Here is a 22630-nt window from a genome sequence, read left to right on the forward strand (position 1 = left end):
AAAAAATCCACAAATGGAGCCATTTTCAGACTGCTCAAGCACGTTTTCCGACGAAACTCATTTTTCCGACGAAGCTCCATATCTCCTTTATCTCTAAACGAAAATTGCTCAAAATTCACAGGAATGATCCTCTGGACATGGGAAACAAAATCCCCTTATCCGTTGCTCTCAATTTTTGCCCAAACTCTAGGATCTGAGAGTTTAATTTTTCACTTCATTCGGCTAATTCAAAAATCTCTATTTATAGGCAACCCCGAGCCTCCAAATGCCCATGGTTGGTCGATCCAACCTCCATGAGGCTTCTACTTGCCCTAGATTAGTCCAAAAATGCCACCAAACACGGATTCAATGTAATCGAATTTCGGCCACAAAACGGCCGAAAATCATGCAAAATTGGTCAATCACCTTGGTCAATGTCGGCCAAAGCTCGACTCAAGAGCATCCTAGGCCACTTTCCTCGAGTCTCTCACTGCCGAATTCGGTGATGGGAGGTGGTAGAGAAATCTTGGTCGGCCATGGCAGATTTGCTCCATCTTCAACTTTTGAAAATTACACTTTGACCCCTATCTTTTCTCATTTTGAACTTTTGGTCCTTTCCTTGAAGCCCTTGAGCTTCGCAATACTGCCATTGCGACCTATAAGTTCTATACTTTTCATTGCATCCACGAAGATTCCAAAAAATATCATTTCGACCTCCCTCCGACAAAATTAAGAAATTACACTTAGGCCCGAATCTTCGTTTTGGCCTTAAACCTCTTCGTTTCTTCTTGAAACCACTGAAGGGTTGCAGCCTAATTGACAGTTGCATTTTAGCTATACCGAAATCCGTTCCTGATCTGATTTCTTTCGGCATCATAAATCCTATCTCGGGGTGCTTGTTAATGTCACGTAATTTTTCTTTGGCATCTTGGCTCTAGGGCACTTCCTACAGTCGATTCGGTCATTTTTTTCGGGTTATTCAGATACTAATCTTCTCTAAAATTCTAATAAATTGCTTATTTTTAATTAGTCCAAATTTCTCGGGTATTACAAGGTGACCACATACATAATTTTAGGTACACAATTTTCATCATCAAAAACTTATCACAAGAGTAAAATATCAATGTTATCTCTCAGTTAACACCTCCTGCAACACCGTAATTGAATAGGATTTTCGAGCATAGAAACCGTACCCTATTAGACATAGTGTGCTCGATGATCGCTTTTATAAATCTACCCATTTATTTGTGAGATTGTGCATTTTCAACTATTGTGCATCTTCTTAATAGGACATTGAGTAAATCTATTGAGACCGCTCCATATGAGATATGGACTGGGAGACAGTTTAGTTTTAAGCATGTTAGATCTGGAGTTATCTCGCTTTTATTAAAAACCTAAAAACAGATAAATTAGAGCCTAAATCTGACAAAAGTAGATTTACGGCGTATCCTCCTCATTCTAAATGGTACTATAAATTTTCTTAGCGATCAGAGAGTCTTAATCAGCAAAGATGCAATATTCCTAGAGAAAGAGTCTGTTTAGGAAGGTGGCATCGAGAGGAAAATAAATTTACAAAAGATGTCTTCCGAGTTACATATCCAACCTAATCAGGATACTGAGCCGGTCGGTATATCAAATGTCATCCCCAAGACACTTCGTAGGATGAGTAGAGTATCTCGTCTTCCAGATAGATATGGATTTATTATGAAATATATGCATGCAGTATTCTTATATGAAGATAGTGATCAATTAGTTGATCATACTATCAATAAAGAAGCAATATTTGATATTAATTCTAAGAAATGGCATGAGACTATACAATTGAAAATCAAATCTATATATTCCAACTAAATCTAAACTTTAGTGGATCCACCTAACTGAATCATCACTCATTAACTCAAGAAAGTTATAATTTGTTAATCTTATTAATGAAAATACCAAATGGCACTCACTTGGGATTGGATTGCAAATGACGTGGAAACGCAAATCATATTTCAATCCAATTATTGTGATTAGAACTCTAATCATTCTTTATTATTTTTGACATGGTGTTACAGCTAATGGTACAGTTGAACATACCATCGACTGTTAACTACTTACAACAATTGCATACGTGACGTGCCCCAATGCGGTGGAGGAAAGGCCTGCCTTAACCTTGCTTTTCTTTTATTTTTTTTATTGTTAAATAATACATGACAAATAACTATAGATATCCAACCCAGAAGCATTCCACCTGAATCACCATTCTTAGGGACCCGCCTTAACCTTGCTTTGACAATACGGCTCTATCTTAACAACTTTCCACCTGAGTTCAAATGCAAGCAACCCGAGGAAGCATAAAAATCAGCGTCTTCATCTCTTCACCATTGCAAAATCCAAACCTAACCAGAAAGAGATCAAATCCCAGAAGCTGTTTGGATTCTCATACAAGCATTTTTACTCCTCTTTTCTGCCAAGTTTTGAGTCTAACCTACCATCATGAAGAGAGAGAGCATTAGTACTGCTATGCTAAATATCATATAAACATTGGAGGACTTACAGAGGAAACGTTAGACCAGGCCGTCTTGCAACGAGGTTCTAAGCAACTAAGTTACGCCCCAGATGGGTAAATTCCATAACGGCATTAGCATGATCCAGGCTACTTGACTTTAAACATGTTAACACTTATAAAAGAGATGAGAAAAAAGCATGAAGATCTAGGAATTGCAAGCTTCTATCTACGGTCTCTGTTAGTACATTGAGCCCGCGACTTTTGCCCAAGTAACAACGATCCTCTTCTTGTTGGGTTGTATGGTGCAGTCGTTCCTATAGGATAAGACAACGCTCCTGCTACACTTTGAGCCACGATTATTAACAACTTGCAACAATAGCAGCACCAAGGATGTGCTCAATGCAACCGACCTGCCAGGAAAAATAAATTGGCAAGTGAATGTGTAATTCGACTGAAACACATCTCACATAAAATGGTACATAGAGGTAGAGAAGTCGGACTGCATTTTTAATTTGAAGGATTCAAATCGTGCACAGGCGTAGATGAGAGGCTTAAAGTCATTTCCTAATTCAGCTGTAATCAGCCAAGTTTTATCTTACAGAGAAAGGGATTGAATAGGCTCCTTCACTGGCAAGGCAAAGGCAAAGCAGAGTACTGTAGCCACACGAGAAGTTTAATGCACACATTGAAGTAGAGCATAGAGATTAAAAAACATCGGCTTCCAAGGTCACAGTTATTTCCTAGCTCAGTTCATAATTAGTTAGCCATGTGTAGCTTATAAGCCAGGCCAATATCAAGACTATTGCAGCCTCAACGTCATCCATGGACACAAGTTTAGTGCGGTCAAGACATTTTCATTCGATAGGTTTGAAGTAGATAAAATTATCATTTTCAGTAGAAGACTGTCTTTCCAGAAACAAACAATGACAATTCAAACCCAAGTGATATGAAAATATTTACTATTTAATGCAACGGGAAGAAAATCTCTGGTGGTTGCCATATACACTCTAAGAAAAATGATATTTATGGTTACTGAATTCATTGATTGAGTGGACAAAATGTCCAAAACACCTCTAGTTTGGTTTTAACAATCACAATAACCATTAGAAATCAAGGAGGTTGTATTTCGGGCGTTTTGTCTGTTAGGCCAATAAATTCGGCTGCTCAGTTTGTCATTAATATCATTGTCCGTACTCTAATTGATTTCTACTGCCAAGGATCTCCAGACTGAAGGAGTAGCAAAAAGGAAGACTCAAATTTATGGAATTGAGAGAATGCTCAAAGTTGCATCCGATGTGCTTTAGTCTTACCTCATCAACCTTGTGAGTTAAATAAGCACATTTACTGACAACCACTGAAACTCAGGCCATGGTGGAGAGATAATTAGGAGAATCAGCAGAATTTCCAGAGACTTGGAGACCATTGTTGGAGCAGCCACTGCTAGTTAACTCCCTATCACCAGAATCAGTCCCAACACCATGAAATGACTCACCGGAAACCAATGCTTGAAGCAGCTTTGGAGGAGATGGGATAGCGACTTCAACTACCCCTTCCAACATCTTTACCACCATTCCCATTGTAGGCCTCATTGCCTCCTCATCTTGTATACACCAAACTGCCACCAGCCCCAGACGCGCTGCCTCTGCAGCATCATATGCACCAGCAAGCCTCTCATCCACCACTGCCGCAACATTCCCTTCAATTATCTGTTGAGCAGCCCATGGTGGGAAAAACCACTTCTCCCCTGTTCCACCACCTCCAGTTGATGGTGGCCCCGTCACATTGCGCCGTCCACCTAATAGTTCCAACAATGTCATTCCATAACTATATACATCAGCCTTGGCAGTAATCGCCAGACCAGAGATCCACTCTGGTGCAACATAACCCCATGTTCCTCTCATTGTGGCTAAAACCCGGCTAAAATCTCTACCAATGAGCTTGGCCAATCCAAAATCTGACACCTTTGGCAAAAAATCTTCATCTAATAGAATGTTTTCAGGTTTAATGTCACAATGAATGATACAGTCTCTACACTCCTCATGTAGATAAGCAATGCCTCTTGCTGTCCCAATTGCTACCCGGAGTCTAACATCCCAACTCAGATTTTGGCCATCTTGCTTCAGGTACCCACTCAATGGACCATTTGGCATGTAATCATAGACCAAAAGCCTACGAGGATTTTCCGAACAAAACCCCCTCAATCTCACAAGATTAACGTGCTGAATGTTCCCAATTGTGCACACCTCTGCTCTGAACTCCCTCTCAGCACCACCTGGCCGTTCAAGTCTCTTCACTGCCACAAGTGAAGAGTCTGATAACTCACCCCGAAACACTGCCCCAAATCCTCCATGCCCAATTTTCTCTGAGAACCCCCTAGTAGCAGCATTTAGCTCCTTATACGAGAATACCCTTAAATTTGTCACTGAGAAAACTTCATCCTCTTCCTGTTTCTTTCTCTTAATCTTACTCCTCAGTAACAACAATGCTATGAGCATGAATGTTATAATTGCTAAAAAGGAACAACATATTCCTATAAAAATTAGAGTTTTCTTTCTTGTCTTTGGTGTTGTACCTTCTCTTGGTACCCTTACATACAGTATATCATCAATGGTGCTACCAGGAGTTGAATTTTGAAGATTCAAGAGTGACCCATACAAGTTCTTGCACGTATTAGTCTTCACATTATGGTATATACCAACACATGAACAATTACTCAAGCATGTTTTTTCGCAGAAACCCCTGCTTCTTCCCGAGAATGACTCCATTACTCCCCCATCAAAGCTCACTGCCCCAACCTCTTCAAACCCATCACTGCTTTCACAGACAGCATGGCTGTCATGATGGCAACCACCAGAAAAGTCTCCGTCATTCCATCCAATGTGATCAACTGGATGAAAATTGGGCAAGCACTTGCAAGGGCTCGACATTCCTGTATTGCAAAAGCCTAAATTCCCACACAGACCATAGACTCTACAGAGATTCTCCGGCTGTGACCAGAAAATGTTCCAATTCTCTATCTGCTGTGACCATGAATACTGCTGGAGCTGGCCGGAGAAATCCAGCTGGAATCGTGTCAGTGGTGGTTGCATGCCATTATCTGGTGCCACCTCAATGTACCCAAATGACGCCATGGGCGTGAATGGATTGGTGAAGTAAAATTTGTAAATATAGCTGTTAAGAATATGAATAGATGTCATCAGTCAATCCAAAACCTTAATTGATTGCAAGAAATTGAAAATGATACCACAACAGAAAAAAAGAAAAACTACTACCATACATCATCACCACGCCTATAATTATTCTTGCATGTCATAGGCTCCCTAATGAAAGGCAGTTTACCAAATCCAAGAACCGCAAACATGGCAAACATGGCACAACATGAAGTGGGCACACCTCATTTTTTCTTGTCTTTTTACAAAAAGTTAAAATAAAAAGAAACAAAGAACAGTAAGACAAGTAAACAAATAAACATATATTTCATGTATATACGACAAGGATATTTAATGCTTTACATTAATAATATGCATATATGTATATATAATATTCAAAATCATAAGAAATCATTCGAAACATTCTTCATAATGGAAAAAGAAACATGAAAAGCTACCTTTTTAAAAAGTTGTATTCATAAACATACTGAATTGTACACACACCTATGACACATGATGATATTTGTGACATTGCCAAGCTTACTTGCACATGAAGCAAACCAACCTTTTTGAATTTTAAGAAAAGAAATGACACAATACATGTGTATAGAAGACTTGGTAAAATCTATCCTTGAATTGTTTTTTGTAGAAAATAGGAGTGAATAGTGAAAAATATCTTATTCACTTTACCATGTGCAACGGAATACATTCCCTATTAATAGAGAAGAGGACTACAACTATTTAAGAAACTATAAACAAAAGGAAATATAATCTATACACTGTACAAGGAAACAAAATATTCAACACTCTTGCTCAAGTTGGTGAATGAATATCGATCATTCCCAACTTACAAGTTCTTTAAACCGCTTGAGAGGTAAACCTTTAGTGAGCAAATCAGCTAGCTGATTTTCTGAGGGAACAAAAGACAAACAAATCTCTCCAACATCTAGCTTTTCTTTGATGAAATGGCGATCAATCTCAACAAGCTTAGTGCGGTCATGTTGCACCGGATTGTGTATAATATTGATTGTTGATTGGTTGTCACACATTAACTTCATAGGATAATGACCAAGTATTTTCAAATCACTAAGCATAATTTTCAGCCACAATAATTCACACAATCCAAGGGCCATTACCCTAAACTTTGCTTCAGCACTAGACCTGGCCACGACCCCTTGTTTTTTGCTTCTTCATGACACTAGATTTTCCCCCCAAAACACACAGTAATCAGTAGTAGACCTCCTATCAACAAGTGAACCACCATAGTTAGCATCTGTGTATCCCCTAACTTTCAACTTTTGCCCAGACTTAAACAATAAACCTTTTCCAGGTGTTGACTTCAGATAGCACAAAATCCTTCGTACAGCTTGCATATATTTTTCAGTGGGAGTATGCATAAATTGACTCACAAACCCGACAACAAAAGCTATGTCAGGCTTGGTGTGAGATAAGTAAATAAACCTTCCGACTAGCTTTTGGTATCTCCCCTTATCAATTAATGGACTGTCACTTGGTCCTAATTTTTGGTTAGGATCCAAGGGAGTATTTGTTGCCCTTCTACCTAGCAATCCAGTTTCTTCCAATAAGTCCATGGTATATTTCCTTTGGGAAAGAAATATACCCTCATTTGAGTATGCAACGTCTATTTCTAAGAAATACTTAAGCCTACCAAGGTCTTTGATGTCAAATTCTCGGGCCAGATTTCCCTTTAACAATTTTTGCTCATCCTCCTCATTGCCAGTAACAATTATGTTATCAACATAAACAACTAGGGCTGTTAGAGTACATTTCTTTGAATGCTTTATAAATAACGTGTGATCTCCTCTACTTTGCCGATACCCCATTGCCTTCATAGCCCTTGAGAACCGATCAAATCAAGCTTTTGGGGATTGCTTTAATCCATACAGAGCTTTCTTTAATCTGCAAACATAACCTGAAACTTCATTAGGAAAACCAGGTGAAGGGTCCATAAATACCTCTTCCTCCAAGTCACCATGTAGGAAGGCATTTTTCACATCTAGCTGTATCAACTACCATCCATAACAGCTAGCCAAAGATATGAGAACCCCTATGTAATACCCCAGATTTTTAAACTCAAATATGAAGTGATACCTAAGGTTATTAGGTTCTAATACTTGAGGAAATAGATCATTTCAAGAGATTATAGAAGCCTTGAAACAAAGGTTCAATTTTTGAACCAGTGGCAAAATCATAAATATTGAAGTCGGGTAAAAGTGTAATTTATCTAAAATCTTGGGGTATTAGCGTAATTTATCAATTTTTCGGGAACCAAAAAGTGCAATTAAAAATGGCCCGAAGACCAAGTTGCAAAGGGTCTAAGTGCAGTTACGTGAAAAGTTCAGGCCAAAGCGTCGTTTGTTGAAACCTTAAAATATCTTGGATTTCAAACTCAAATCAAATATAACTTTTGGTCGTTTTGAAGTCCAAGTCCAAGTCTTTGTTAAAGTAAGTCTTCTTTAAGTCTTTACTAAAGTCTTTTCCAAGTCTTTGCTAAGTTTTTTCCAAGTCTTTTGCTTAGCCTCCAAAGTCTCCAAACCTTATCAACAAGAGCACATGGCAATCAACCATTGGCCACTTGAAAGATAAGATAAGGTCACATGATAGCTCATAATGACCCCCTAAGGTCGCATCGCGTGATTGGCCAAGGAAAAGCTTATTTAGCCTCCAAGTTTGCTAAAATCTTCAAACCTTATCCCTAAAGGCATGTGGCAAGCATTCATTGGCCACTTGGAGATAGGATTTGAAGTCTCATAATGACCTTGCAAGGTGGCGACATGTGATTGGCCCGGGAAATCTATAAATATAAGGCCTTTGGGGGTATTCTTTGAGACATTCAACAAGAAGGAAACTTTGGGAAAATATTGGTGGGATTGAGAGAAAGTAAGGATTTTAGAGGAATTGTCTAAAGAAAAGAAGGGGAGGTTCTGCCGAAATCAAAGTAGAAACAACCTCACCAGAAGGTTCAGAGTTCATACCAAAACTACCGAAAAACAGCAAGAAAACCCATTCCTGTAAGACGGTGAATAGTGTCCCAACAAGGTAAACCTTAAAGGTGAGTGGTTTATGCATGCCTTTTACTTTCTCTTGATCACTCTTGGTTTCATTTGTGGATGGGTTGTTGCTCACGTCTTATGTTCCATGTGTTCGAGCATATCCATTTTATTTTGTTGCATCAGATTTGAACACGATGGCTTTCGTGTGTGGCTTGTGGCTTGCATATCATATTCCTTCTGCTTTGTCATACATCGTGTCATTTGGGTGACTGTGGCGAGTTGGTGGCTTGTCGTGTGTGAACTACCACGAGGGCCTGTGTAAGGAGGCTGACCACGTGGGCCTGTGTAAGGGGGCTACCTCGAGCTTGTGTAAGGGGGCCGAGGGGTTCATGCCTGACAAGTGAGGAGGATATCTCGTGCCTGTGTAAGGGGGCTAAGAGGTTAGATCTCATATTTTATTGCTTTAAGTATATCTTGTCTATTTTTGTATACATCTTGGTATTTGTATCTGTGGCTAGTTGTTGAGACATCACAGGGGATCTCGTGCTCTTGCGGTGAGCCTAAACCTCATGCTCCTACGGTGAGTCATGATCTTGGGAGATTTTATTCTTATTTCGGCATATTACTTAGCATAATTGCTTATTGCTCTTGCATGCGTCGTTTCCTTTCTTGTACCACTCACTTAGATGTAACAATCTAACTTGGGGCATATTACTTAGCATAATTGCATATTGCTCTTGCATGCGTCGTTTCCTTTCTTGTACCACTCACTTAGATGTAACAATCTAACTTAGGTGTTTCATACCCCTAGGATATTCAACATCCCAAGTATATCAGTCGTGCCAGGTACCAGAGATAAGCAAGAGAAAAGAGCTACGAGGAGGCCGAAGTTTAGTTTAACTTCCTATTACTCATATTCTATGGATCTTATATAAATTTTTGGGTTTGTTTTGAGAGTTGTGTATCGCAGTTGTATAAACAGAGGTTATGTAAGGCTTGAATTTACTTATTATGCTGCTAAAGTTCTAAGTTGTGATTGCTATGTATTGTAATCGCGGTAAGATATATTTATTGCATTTTGGAAGTCACATAAGAGGATTTACTATTGGGAATTCTTTTTATCTAGCTTTGCTAGCTATCAGGTTCGATCATTCGCTTCTGTTGGTAAGGATTTTCATAACGCTCTTGTGAGATATTCGTTTGTATTTAGCTTCATTGTATATCTAAAAAGTGGGGGCGTTACACCCTACTATAGTCATTTTTGCCACAGGTGTAAATGTCTCCAAGTAATCTATGACATACATTTGAGTATAGCCCTTAGCCACTAATAGGGCTTTGTATCTTTCTAATGTACCATCAGCATTGTATTTTACATTAAACACCCATCTGCACCCTATCGGTTGAACCCCTTTCGGTCTAGGCACCATTTTCCAAGAATTATTCTTTTTTAAGGCCCTTATTTCTTGCTACATAGCTTGTACCCAATGCTGATTCTATAATGCCTCTTCTACAGCCTTAGGAATAGCTATGGATTCAAGGGAGGATAGAAAACTTTTGTGTTTCAGGGACAATTTGTGATAAGAAACAAATTTGGCTATAGGGTGTTGTGTACAACTCCTCACACCTTTTCTAACAACAATAGGCAAATCCAGGTCTGAGTTTTTAGGGTTAGAACAATTTATAGGGTTAGGCAAATCAAAATGCTCAATGAGTTCCAAACTTGGCCGAGGGGTAGATGATGGATCCTGCTTAGCACCTAGATTAGGCTGTTCTTTCCTTTTATACACATATGGTGAGCATTTGAACTGCACAGGAGATATCGTTGGCTGAACAGAGATTGGAGGATCAAAAGAAGGTTCCAAGTCTCTTGAACCTACTGCCATAGGATTGGAATAAATAGGAGAATCAGAAGAATTTGGATCCAAAGAAGAATAAGGTTGATAGGGTTGAGACTCTTCTAGAATAGGAAGATCATGGTCAACAGAAACACTCTCCCCCTAAGGACTAGAAGTAGGGACCTTGAAGAATGATTGATTTTCAACAAAAGTTACATCTTTAGATACAATGACCTTTCGAGTAGGAGGATGATAGCACCTGTACCCCTTTTGAGTAGGATAATAGCCAAGAAATACACACATAAGGGCTCAGGCATCAAATTTGTCCCTGTGATACTTAGACACATGGACAAAAGCCACACAACCAAATATCTTAAGAGGGAGAGAAGTATGCAAACCAATTTCTGGAAAGTGATTAGAGACATTGAAATGAGAAGAGTTGATTTAGGACTCTTAAGGGAACCCTATTGATTAAATAATGATTAAATAAGTTGTTGTCAACACTGCTTCACCTCAAAAGGTTTTGGGAATTGAATGATGGTGCAAAAGATCCCTAGCAACATTTAGGAGATACCTCATCTTTCTCTCAGCAACTCCATTCTGCTGGGGAGTTTTCACACAAGAGGATTCATGAACAATCCCTTTTTGTTGGAAAAAATGATTAATATGATGGTTGAAATAGTCTCTTGCATTATCAGTCCTAAACTTTTTAATAGAAACCCCAATTTGAGTGAGAATCATTCTATGAAACAAGGGTAAAATGCTACTAATAGCTGCTTTGTCTTTGAGTAAGTAAACCCATGTCATCCTAGTGCAGTCATCTATAAAGGATACAAACTATTTGGCCCCAAAACAATTAAGGACTCTAGAAGGCCCCCATACATCAGAATGCACTAAAGAAAAAGGAGACAAGGAAAGTTTATTGCTAAAAGCATAAGGCACCCTATGGTGTTTGGACAATTTACACACATTACAATGAACCATATTGATATCTACCCGTTTAAACAAGTCTGGAAACATAGATTTTAACAAAAGGAAATGAGAATGACCTAATCGAAAATGTTGAAATTAGATAGTGGACTGAGTGGAAGTATGTAGAGAAGAGGAGTGACCTAAGCTAGGATGATCTCCTATAGGTGGTTCACTACTCCCTTGTAGGTAGTACAACCCACTAAGTACCTTAGCAGCACCAATCATCTTCCTTGTGGCTAGGCCCTAAAACACACAATCGTGAGGTGAGAAAATTACACAACAATTAAGGCTTTGAGCAAGCTTGTGAACTGAACGTAGATTGGTGGAGAGGCTAGGCACATAAAGTACTTGTTGGGCAGGTAGAGATGGGTTTAAACATACCTTTCCTTGCCCAACTATAGGGATAGCTTGGCCATTAGCAACTGTAATTTTTCTGGATCTAGATTTTGGTTCAAAGGTCTCAAAAAATTTTATGTTAGATGTCATGTGATTGGCAGACTTGACTGCCAGATATGGTGGCAGATTAACGACGATAGCAGCCGCCCTTGAACATCGAAAGCAGATCTGGCGGCAGCAACTTTGGCTGCAGGAAATGGCGGATGACGACGGCAATAAAGGCCAAAAAACCTGGCTATGAAGGCCGGAGAAGCAACTGGTCGCAGCAAACAGACGGCAATGAAGGCCAAAGAACCTAGGAGCTTAGCTCTAATACCATGTAGAAAATAGGAGTGAATAGTGAAAAATCTCTTAATTCACTTTACCATGTGCAAGGGAATACATTCCCTATTAATAGGGAAGAGACTACAACTATTTAAGAAACTATAAACAAATGGAAATTTAATCTATACACTGTACAAGGAAACAAAATATTCAACAGTTTTCTCATGCCTTTGTCCCTTTAAATGTTTCAAAATGTGTTTTGAGATTGACAATTGTTGTGGCTATATGGGTGCAGCAACATGATGTACATAGCCCCTCTTAGAAGTTTCTGGTTTGCCCAAACATAAGGCGTTTTGAGACAACATGTTGACAAGAGAAATTAATACAGAAATATGTAGATTGCAACCGCCTCATTTCTTAGTTGTTTAAACGGTATGATGATGAAACTATATGGTTGAATGGGGCTAACGGAAAGACGACAATGCAATAAATGATGAATACCAATTGATTTACAACAGCCACTACAAGCTAAGTATGATATCACGGTGAGTTATTTAAAACATCATGGACAAATATGTATGATAACAGCCCTCACATTCAGGATAGTTGTCTAGCGAGACTCCCAAATTTGGTAACATAAGCACAAAAATGCCAGAAAGCAATACCGACAAACTAGTTCCACTGGTCAGTGTGTCAAAAAGCTGGCCAATTGCTGACATTATTGGGTTGTGGCGAATGATACAATGGTGTGTTACTGAACACTGCCGGGCACTTGGCAGAGGTTTACAAAGGCCAAATATCGTAGGCAAACTAAAGACTGGCAGACAAAGGCACCATACAAAGTGTACATCACAGTGAGAAAAAATCAGGGTAAGACAGGATGTATATCTTTTTTCTTGTATTCTTTTTGCGCTTATGAAGATTTTCTCAAAGATAAGTGGAAACATAAAAACATTCAATAAGTACGAGGATAAATGAATCGAAGTTCAGTGCAGAATCCGAAGCCACATCAAGATAAACTGGGAATGTGTAGAAAAGAAATGTGTTTCTTAGTTTAAGGTTTTCTTAATCTGGACGATGATCAAACAGATTTATAGCATTCATAACGAGCTGATAGTACCCAACTTAAAGAATTATTTGTACGAATAACAAAGTAAGGCTTAACTTCGAAGATAGGATGATACAATTAACAATTCGACAATACCGTATTGTCATCTCAGGCACGCTGGAGAAGGAATTGCCGATCCACTTTCCGGTAGACCAATACGACTTGGTGCCATTAAACACGAGCTCAATTTCCCCATACTCCGGCGGCTTCAGCCGGAGTGAGTAATTTCCCGGCGCAGGATCGCCGGAGTTCTTCCAGCAAGTAAACTTCTGGTGGACGGAAAGGTTCATTCCAGGAAGCCATGTGTCCGTCGGGTGGTCGAAGCTCCGCCACACGACCCCGCCGCGGCGGCCGAGCAACACCAAGTCTCCCGCCTCCAACAACCTCGCCTCCGCCGCCGCCTCGCCGTTCTCCGTCGCCCAAACGATTTCCCCTCCCGAATCCCTGACCCCCAATTTCCCGTCTTCCGTGATCAGCGCCTCCGCCGCTGACAGATTCTTCAGCGGCGCCTCACGGTTCGCCACCCAAACGTAGGTCGGCGTGAGTATGAAAGCGTACCAAATCCCCAAATACCATCTGGCTTCACCATTCGAGTTGAAAAAGCCAAGCCGAAACGTCCCGTTTTCACTCAGAATCGTGGCGTTTCCGCTTATTATCACTTTTCCCCCAGAATACGACTCCAATTTTCTCGTTGTCGGCCAGGAACTGACCTTTGAGTCTCTATCAATCCCAGGTTCCGCCATTTCCGAAGCAGAATTCGAGCTCGAAACCAGTTTGCCGGTCACGGCGAGAAGGAGAAGGGGCATGAACCATATAAAGTACGGCGACATTTGGATCAAACTCCAGAGAATCTGAGTTCAATCATATACATTGCAGGTATTTGGAGAGAGGGAGAGAAAAAGAGAGAGAGAGCGCGCGAAACAGGGATTCTGATTTTCCATGGATATGTTGAAAAGCCGGAAAGTCACTCGGGGTCAAGATAAAGAATTAGACGACAAAATAGGTGGAATGACGGAATTAGGCTTACAAGTAAAGAGATGGCGGTGGACTTGAAGCTCGAGAGTGGGGTTATTCTGGTAAATTAGGAGGATGAGACAGTGATACGGTGGCAGGCAGAAGATCTCGAAGTGCACTCACGATTTCGTCAGTTTCCAACAATCCACTCAGTCTCACCATCACTGTTCGTTCACTGGCCATAGTAGCTACTGTGACGTCATAAAAAGCTTTTTAATAAATTTTATTATAATAATTTTTATTTTTATTACGAATTTTTAATATAATTTTTTGTTAATTTTTGGCAGCCACCGCCTGGAACGAAAACGGAAACACCCAATTACCATTGGGGGCAACTGAAATACCATTATATTATCATTATTATTACTTAATACATTTTGTGTTTTTTTTTTTTTTATCCTTTTCCCATCCAATCCTCTGTTGACTCTGTTACGTTCAACCCAATAAGAATTGAACACGTCATCATGCTTTGTGATTATTACTTTTACCACCAGAGTTGAAGTTGGAGGTGCTAGTTAATGATATTGATTCTCTTTTTCTCTCTCTACTGATTTAGGATCCAAGGTTAATGTGTCAATATATTTAAATTTAAAATAAATTAACATTATTTTTTTAAAATTAAAGTAGTAAACTGCCAAACTAAATAAAATAACAATGAAAAGAATTATACTTAATTTCAAGTTATTCTTCCTAATTTTCAAATGAGTGAAGTTAAAACTTTAATTAATCTTAAATTTTTACAAAAGTTTAAACACATGAAATTTTTTTTCTCAAGTGAGTGACAAGTTGTTTGATAATTATTGCTTAGTTTTAATTTTAAAAAATAAAAAGAAGAAAAACCAACGCTAATTTATGTTCTTAACATCATCAAAACAATTACAACGAAAAAGCCTACTCATAATAACTGGTTTGGTAAGGATTAATGGATTATCATTGCTAAGCTATATTATTATTTTCATGATCATGAATAGTTTGAAAAATGATGGGTGGGCTTGTAACCATTGATTAGTTTACATTTTTTCTTGCAGAAGTCAACATTCCTCATCCACCACAAAGCGCACCTTCTTTTTTAATTATCTTTAAGAAAGAAACATTCAGACTCAGTGACGCATCAAGGTCAATAGAGCCGGCAGAACAACACTCTTGACTTGAGAAATAAAACAACTAATATAATGGTACAAAAGTCTAAAGCTGAGCTAACTTGAACGACATACCACCAGAAATTGAATACCAACTTCACATGCAATGCAAATAAATACCCAAGTCACTGACCTACCACATCCATAACCAGCCAAGACCGATGCTTGATTACATTCATTTCCCTGAGTTGGAGGGTCATTTTATTAATATATTATTATAGCCACCTTAAATGTCGGTATATGTACTCTCCCAGATGTTTTATATTTTGTATCGTACGCTTGCTTGTTATCTAAGAAGTAAAACTGGCTGGCTCTGTCCCTCCCCACCGACTAATGGTTGGGTGCTGCAGAAAGGAATATATATGACAAACCCAATCATATCTTCAGTCTTCTCAAGCCATTTCAGATATTATATATGTTTTCAGGCTGAAAAAACAAGCGTAAGAGTACGTATAAAATTGATTGTCGCAAAAGAGAAAGTCTTTGTGAACAGAGGAATCCATCCATATATCTGGCTTTCCTGGAAAAAACACTATACATTGGTATTGGCAAATGCCGAGGTTTGATGGTCTCAAATCCTTTTTGAGGCAAGAAAACAGATGAACAAATGGACGCAGGGCAAGGCATGTACATTGCAGGGAACAGGAGGATCTGCGCAAGCGGAAACCAAGGAAAATCATCGCAACAAAGAGTGTAGAACCAACCATACCTTCTTGAGATGGTTGATGATCCAGCCTTGCATTTAGCTCTCTTGGAAGACTCTCACTGGGAGATTCTTCAACCTTTAACATGTCAATCCATCTGAGAATATACAGACAAGGTTCAAAGTTCAAACAGCAGAGCGGAATCACTGCAGCCCAATAGATGGTTTTATCGCCTTTTTGGGGGACTCTGGGTTCTTTCCCCCTAGCTTTTAAGCTAGCCAGAAAGATTGAACCACCCAAAGAACATACATTAATATACAGACCAACCCCAACAAATAATTGCCAACAAACTAGAAATGAATTTTGTGGCCGTTAGCCTTCACTATTTACAATCATTCCTGGTCAAGCTAAGCTTCTGCTTTGAAGAACCGAGAAGCTCCATCTTGATAATATTAAACAGCTTCATATATCATTTCCTGTAATAGGGAGTAGCAGACATTGCTGTTGGTGCAAGAAGTTTAAGCGGTAAAATGAAGGAAAGAAAGACGGAAGTCATCTGTTTTGATCCACGATCAATTTCTCTCTCCACAAGTGCAGCAGTGGTGTGCCGCACTTTCTTTTTCCCTTCTCATTACCGAGGGAGAAAAGGAAAATAATATGATGCTCTCCTTCTGATTATGGACCAAAGAATATTTGGACGATATGCATGGTTCAATTAAAGCAAGGAATTTGCATTATGTCACTACCAAAATAAAGTAAAAGTATGAGGCAGACCTGGTCACATATGGGGCAGGTGTCACTTCTTTCCATCCACTCAAGAATGCATGAAAGATGGAAATGATGTTTACATTTGGCGATAATCTTTGGATTCTCTGTATCATATTCTGCAAACACCGATACAAAAGGATACAGTTAGCTGGCATCTGCAAATATTTCATAACAAGCACTTTGATTCTACTTATGTACAAAACTAGTGTCGGTTTACTGAAACTTAGCCAAAAACAAACCTTCGAGACAAGTAGGACAGACATCCTCTTCTTCTGATGCTGGCTCATTAAGTTCTAGTTCAAACTTCTTTCGTGAGGGGAGAATGACAGCTGTTCCAGTTCTATAGCCTGACTCCCTAAGATCCAAATATGTTGAAAAATTTTCATAACCACTGCCATCAAAAGTTTCTCTTGGGGACTCAGACTCTATTGATTCTGGATGTCCCATAACTGCATCATATGGGATAGGTGCAGGAGGGGGTCTGTAAGTGTCAGGAGTTGACATGTCCAAATTCAGATCAACCAGGAATCCTGTAGGGAGCACTGTGGCTGCACTATCATGAGACGTCAAGGACTCTTGCTCTTCCAAAACTGGACGACACTGCAAAAAACAAGCAAGAGCGTCCAGAAGTGTTTAGCTGGAAACATAAAACCTCATGCAACGCCTATTTTTACATTTAAAATAACCAGTTAGTCAACTTCTTTATGTCAGATCATTTATGTTGGGGCGAAAGATGGAGCACGAATTGGTAAGAGCTAGCTGAGGTTTACCATATGCTGAGGAAACATGAAGACAAAGAGCAGAGTTGTTAGCTAGGAAAACATAATGATGCCAACACTTGTGCTTGATTCTCACTATCAAATGGTTGGCAGACAGTTATAAATAGGAGCTGATGTCGTGACAATTTTGAGGTCAATGATTCCAAAAAGCTAGATACAAAGACGAAGTGAAAGGACAATGAGAAAAATATGCCAACCATGATTAAAAAATCTTTTGTGATTCTCATGCATCCAAAGTTACTCACAGGAAGCAAGAATTACAGCAGTACTGGTAAATGGAACACAATATTTTTTGTAACTATAACCTACACCTGCTAACAAAAGATCCACACAAAAACTTAAGAACTTCCAAAGCTTTTTAGTTCCTCAGAAGAGTGACGAGAAAAGGTAAATACGAAAATAAGGGAAGAAATGGGAAAACAGCACCCAGTTGATAGATTCAAAAGTTCACTGGTAATATTAGAGCTTTTGCTAAGAGTAAAATAAAATTCAAAACTTCAGAAGATATAGAAGAGTGCAGCTCTGTATCTCCAAGAAAAAAAAAATTATATTTCTCAATTATCCATTATACAAATGCATCAATTACAGAGTGGCTTCTGCTCATACAGAGTTATAAGCAATTGTAGTGGGCAACAGGCTTACTGGTGAAATTACAGCCAGAAAAATGACTTGCCTATATTATTTGATAAAAACAGACATTTCCAGGCCATCATAACAAAAAGTAAGGACAACAAAGGGTTCGTAATGAGTTGAGGTCGTTCGTTCTTCAAAGGGGATGACATAGTCAAGTGATCCCATCCACTGCCACTATCCAATAGAGTCTACCATGTGTTCACCAGTGATCATAGACATGGAGTTGTCACATTAAAGGGTGGACCTCCAATTTAAGTAGTATGAGGCCATCAATCTCAGATGATTGGATTGAAGAAGTGTCAAATCCAAGTTATATTCAGTAAAGAAGAGCATTCAAAGGGTAGTGAAAGAAATTACTAACATAGTAATACACAGGTGTTCCATGTAGCTGAGGTTTTCTGGAAGAACAACAGCAACCACCCATTTGTACGGTATTTTTTTCAACCACTCAAATCCTTCACTATGTCAAGTTGTTCCTGTTCTTTGGCATGGTAGGATAATCACATTCTACAAAGATAAATTGAATCATAAGTTACTGATAGCCAATAAAGTTGTAACAATTGCTGGAGCAAAACACTGTAAGCATGCTTTAAGATACATGAATATGGAGACTGACTCACTCACTCAAATTAATCAGTACAACGCAACATTAACCTACAAGAGATTAACTGAAAAAAAGACAGGAAGCAATAATAATGCAAACTGACATAGATCATTTGACTAGTAAAGTGAGATCAATATCACACAGACTTTGAATTTCCAGTCTTTGACGGCAGCCAAAGCATTAGAGTTCCCACCGCATACATTCTCCAAAAACATATAACTGGTTTGTAATTGTTACAAGGTAGCTAAACATAAAACTTATAAGAAGCCTAATTCAAATGATGCATCATAATGTTTACTTTCTGCCAAGTGCCACCCTCCATTTTTGGTTATTCTAAAGGATACAAGATGATCTAATGAACTTTTCTTGTCAAGATCAATCATTGCTGGACATAATAAAGCAATGTACAATCTGTGGCACATGATCTAAAAAATATTTTGTTTAGAAGCACCAAAGCCAACTCTTCCACATAAAAGAGTAACATGGCAAATTATAGCATGTGCCAGATACTGAAGACAAAATTGAGTCCACATTATCATTCAAGTGATGCTGTTCCCATTCCAGCATCAGTTCCATACGAAATAGAACGTACATATCCTTTTGTTTAACAAAATTACTTCCACCACACCAACTCATATGATAGACATATCTCCAAACTTATGGATAGACCTATAAAGGTATTTGAAGATGTAATAAAAAATCATATCCCACGCGAAATTGTAGTAAATCCCGATGGCAACAATTAAGGAATAACAATATACAAGTTAAAAGGCACTGTGAGGATAGCAATAACAACCAAAGTCATAGCTACAATTTGATTGACATTCTGATAATAATTAATTAAGTTTGGAGAGCTAAATCATTTCAGTGAAGCACAATTCCTCAAGGTTTGGCATTTAATGGAAAAGGCCCCTTACCCTAAAATTTGCCTCAGAACAATTTTACACAGAATTTTCAGGGAAAAAAATTCAAAACTTGGGGCTATCAAGTTTGTCAGTTGATAAAAATACTCTTAGCCAAAGTTTGTTTCAGTGAATTCTCATGCACCCAACAAAGGAGAGATTGGCCACTAAAATCCCTATCCCAATAGTGATATCATACTGGTACTAACAATAACACCTGCCATCAGTATTAGGTAACATTTCATAGCTCAGCATTATTCTCTATCTTAAATGCACTCAGCTATGAGTATTTGATTTGGATGTGTGTTCGCATGTTAGACCTTCTTGAACTGTTAATGGACATGTATCCGGAAGTTGGATACAGGTATGTAGACACACAGATGAATGTACGATACATATAGCATAATATTCTTGAATAACATCACATCATTCTGCAAGCAAACAAAAAAAAAAAAGAAAAAAAAATCATATTGTTGTCTAGAAATATACTTCAAATAAAAATGAAATTTACAGGAAAATGGAGATGTCTACCTCCTGTGGTCAAAGGTAAGCTACTTTTTCTTTGATCGTTGATTAAAATTAAAGGACCTAATTGCCCAATTTGAGTGCAGGCATTAGACACATATCTTATACCATTACTCATTTTGTGCCCACTCTTGTAATATCCTATGGACACAGGTACATCACAAAGAAAAATAGAAGAGCCCATATAACATGAATTATTCTGTCCAACCAATTAGTCTGAGTCCTTGAAACAAGGACCAACCATGGCATAACACTACTTAAAACAATTATACAAAGAAAGTATAGCTGCTCTTAGCTTTTGTTTCCACGTTTAATGTAATGAAGTATGGTCCTTTGGTTGAAGCTATGCAAGCCTCCTTTAGTGCGGTGTAGTTTTGGCAAACCAAAGTATCATAGATCATGGAAGAGAACTGGCAGCATCCAACTACACTTAGCCCCGGTGCCTAAAAAAGGTGGTCACACTTGAATCGAAGTGACAAGGTAGCAAAGAAGGACTTAAAACCACTGCTTATAAATCATCAACCTTCTTTGGGCAGCAAAAGTTCTGTTTCTTAATCCCATTTATGCACATCAGTTGTGCAATTCAGTAACAAAATAAAGTCATGAAGCCAGTTACTTGAGATAAATGCTATAATATCGGTCGAACAAAGAAACTTATTCTATAAAGACAACAAAATAAGTAATTTACAGCAAACCCAACAGGAAAACACAACCCAGGCAAACCTAAGCAACATGAACACCAATAATTTCTCAAAGCAATAAACGCAGCATTACGTACAAATATGTAATTGCATGTGTGTTTATACCCAGAAATTTAGCCAAAGATTCCTCTTTTATGGCAAAATTCAGTAGAAAACGCGGTTCAAACGGACCCCTAGACAGCAAAAAACATCCACCATATATTTCAGAGAGCAGAAATTACAACATATGAGTAAAATTACATATAAGACAAGACCCAGAAGAAAACCTAAGGATTCTTGTTGATGGTGGGTGGCCGCTCATCTGTTGAGGAATTGGAAGATGCGAGGCTGTGAGAGGAAAGGGTTTGGGAGCTGTGGGCAGTTGGTCTGCTTTTGAACTCTTTTTTCTGGTGTGGGGTTCTATTGGAAATAAAAAGAATTTTAGGGGTACGGGGAGAAAGGGAGAGAGAGAATTCAGGAGCATTGTCATTTGTCAATGAGATAAGCAATTGCAATTTGCAAGATTCAAGGATTGGGGAAGCCAAAAAGAGCGACGGAAAACGACACTATCGGAACTTCAACCGGAGGGAGATTCGTGTACTAAACAAAGAGGATAATCAACCAGTCCACGGCACTGCCCATTGAATGCTTTGTTCCATGCTCTTCTGTCCTTTTTTTTTATTTTTAATACATACCACCAGCCTCTCAATAATTTAAAATATAAAATTTATTATTTAATATATAACTATTAAAAATTATTATTTTAAATTATCAACGCAACAAAATATTGACGTATTTTTCTAAGTAAATGTCACGTCAGTACGATAAATTAGATTAGATTTAATACATAAACATATCATTTCATCATTCAAAAATTAAAAAAATTAATATTCAATTCCTTAATAATTAAAAATATAATATTTAATTTTTAATATGTAAAAAATGATCAAATTTGATAAGAAAATATCTAAATTTCATAAGAAAGACTTAAAACTTTCATTAAAAGACCATAAAATATTAAATAAATACCTAAATATAATAAAAAAACCTGCAAATTTAATTAAAAAAACTTAAAATATTTTTAAAAAATTAATGAGGTTTGTTTTGTCACTTCTTATTTAAGACCCCATTTGATAGTTTGTAAATAAGATTTATGGATTCAATGAACTTTTTTTTGTTTTTCATTTGAATTCTTATTATCAGAGTTTCCATTAGCTATTTTATGAAATTTGGTCTTTTTTTAATATTTTTAAGTCTTTTATGAAATTTAAGTATTTTTAAAAATATTTTAAGTCTATTTTATGAAATTTTTAGGTCTTTTATGAAATTTAGATCTTTTTTGAATGCTTTTAGGTCTTTTATGACATTTTTAGGTATTTTAAAGTCTTTTTATAAAGCATTTTTATGAAATTTAGATTTTTTTAATTAAATTTAGTATTTTTTCATATGAGAGATCTAATGTCAAATTTTTAATTGTTGAAGAACCAAATGTTATATTTATTTATTAAAACTAATCTGACGTGTTTGATTGACGTGGCATGTAATATAAATAATGATTTTATTTACTCTTAGTCAAAGAAAATACTTAAACTAGTAATTTTTAAAAGTTAAAATACCGAATCTGAACAATTTGCATATCAAGAACTAAATATCATATTTTTAAAAATATTTTTAAAGATAAATTGCATTTGTAGTAAAATCTCTGGTTCAAATATATTCATATCCATTATGATT

General features: G+C 37.8%; 2 protein-coding genes across 4 annotated transcripts; both read right to left on the reverse strand.

Moving 5' to 3' along the window:
- Positions 1–1896: 1896 nt before the first annotated feature.
- Positions 1897–14245, reverse strand: LOC127802649 (G-type lectin S-receptor-like serine/threonine-protein kinase SD2-2). Its single transcript, XM_052338584.1, has 3 exons — positions 13305–14245; positions 3781–5641; positions 1897–2880 (listed from the first exon to the last, which is right to left on the reverse strand). Exons 1-2 carry the CDS (start codon positions 14036–14038, stop codon positions 3832–3834), a joined length of 2544 nt encoding a protein of 847 aa, XP_052194544.1. The 5' UTR covers positions 14039–14245; the 3' UTR covers positions 1897–2880; positions 3781–3831.
- Positions 14246–15788: 1543 nt separating this feature from the next.
- On the reverse strand, positions 15789–21510 carry LOC127800970 (probable E3 ubiquitin-protein ligase RHB1A). Of its 3 annotated transcripts, none has more exons than XM_052335687.1 (6): positions 21184–21510; positions 21023–21090; positions 18547–18692; positions 17013–17373; positions 16780–16889; positions 15789–16481 (listed from the first exon to the last, which is right to left on the reverse strand). In XM_052335687.1, the coding sequence occupies exons 3-6, from the start codon at positions 18607–18609 to the stop codon at positions 16458–16460; spliced, it is 558 nt and encodes a 185-aa protein (XP_052191647.1). In that variant the 5' UTR covers positions 18610–18692; positions 21023–21090; positions 21184–21510; the 3' UTR covers positions 15789–16457. The 3 variants fall into 3 exon arrangements, with proteins under 3 accessions (XP_052191647.1, XP_052191648.1, XP_052191646.1); XM_052335688.1 differs by having other exon boundaries at positions 20995–21090; XM_052335686.1 differs by lacking the exon at positions 21023–21090 and having other exon boundaries at positions 21184–21509.
- Between the last annotated feature and the right edge of the window lie 1120 nt (positions 21511–22630).

The sequence above is a fragment of the Diospyros lotus genome, chromosome 5, assembly GCF_014633365.1.
Source record: "Diospyros lotus cultivar Yz01 chromosome 5, ASM1463336v1, whole genome shotgun sequence".
Lineage (NCBI taxonomy): Eukaryota > Viridiplantae > Streptophyta > Magnoliopsida > Ericales > Ebenaceae > Diospyros > Diospyros lotus.

Bases quoted from the DNA above. Each gene is read 5' to 3' on its own strand.
- LOC127802649 (XM_052338584.1), bottom strand. From the start codon at position 14,038: ATGTCGCCGTACTTTATATGGTTCATGCCCCTTCTCCTTCTCGCCGTG. The intron at 5,642-13,304 runs GTATTGTCGAAT...TATTCTTAACAG, and splicing joins GTGCCTGAGATGACAATACG to CTATATTTACAAATTTTACT.
- LOC127800970 (XM_052335687.1), bottom strand. From the start codon at position 18,609: ATGGGTGGTTGCTGTTGTTCTTCCAGAAAACCTCAGCTACATGGAACA. The intron at 16,890-17,012 runs GTTTGTTTTTGG...CGGTGTTTGCAG, and splicing joins CTGTCCTACTTGTCTCGAAG to AATATGATACAGAGAATCCA. The intron at 16,482-16,779 runs GTCTGCCTCATA...TCCCTATTACAG, and splicing joins CCTGCCCCATATGTGACCAG to GAAATGATATATGAAGCTGT.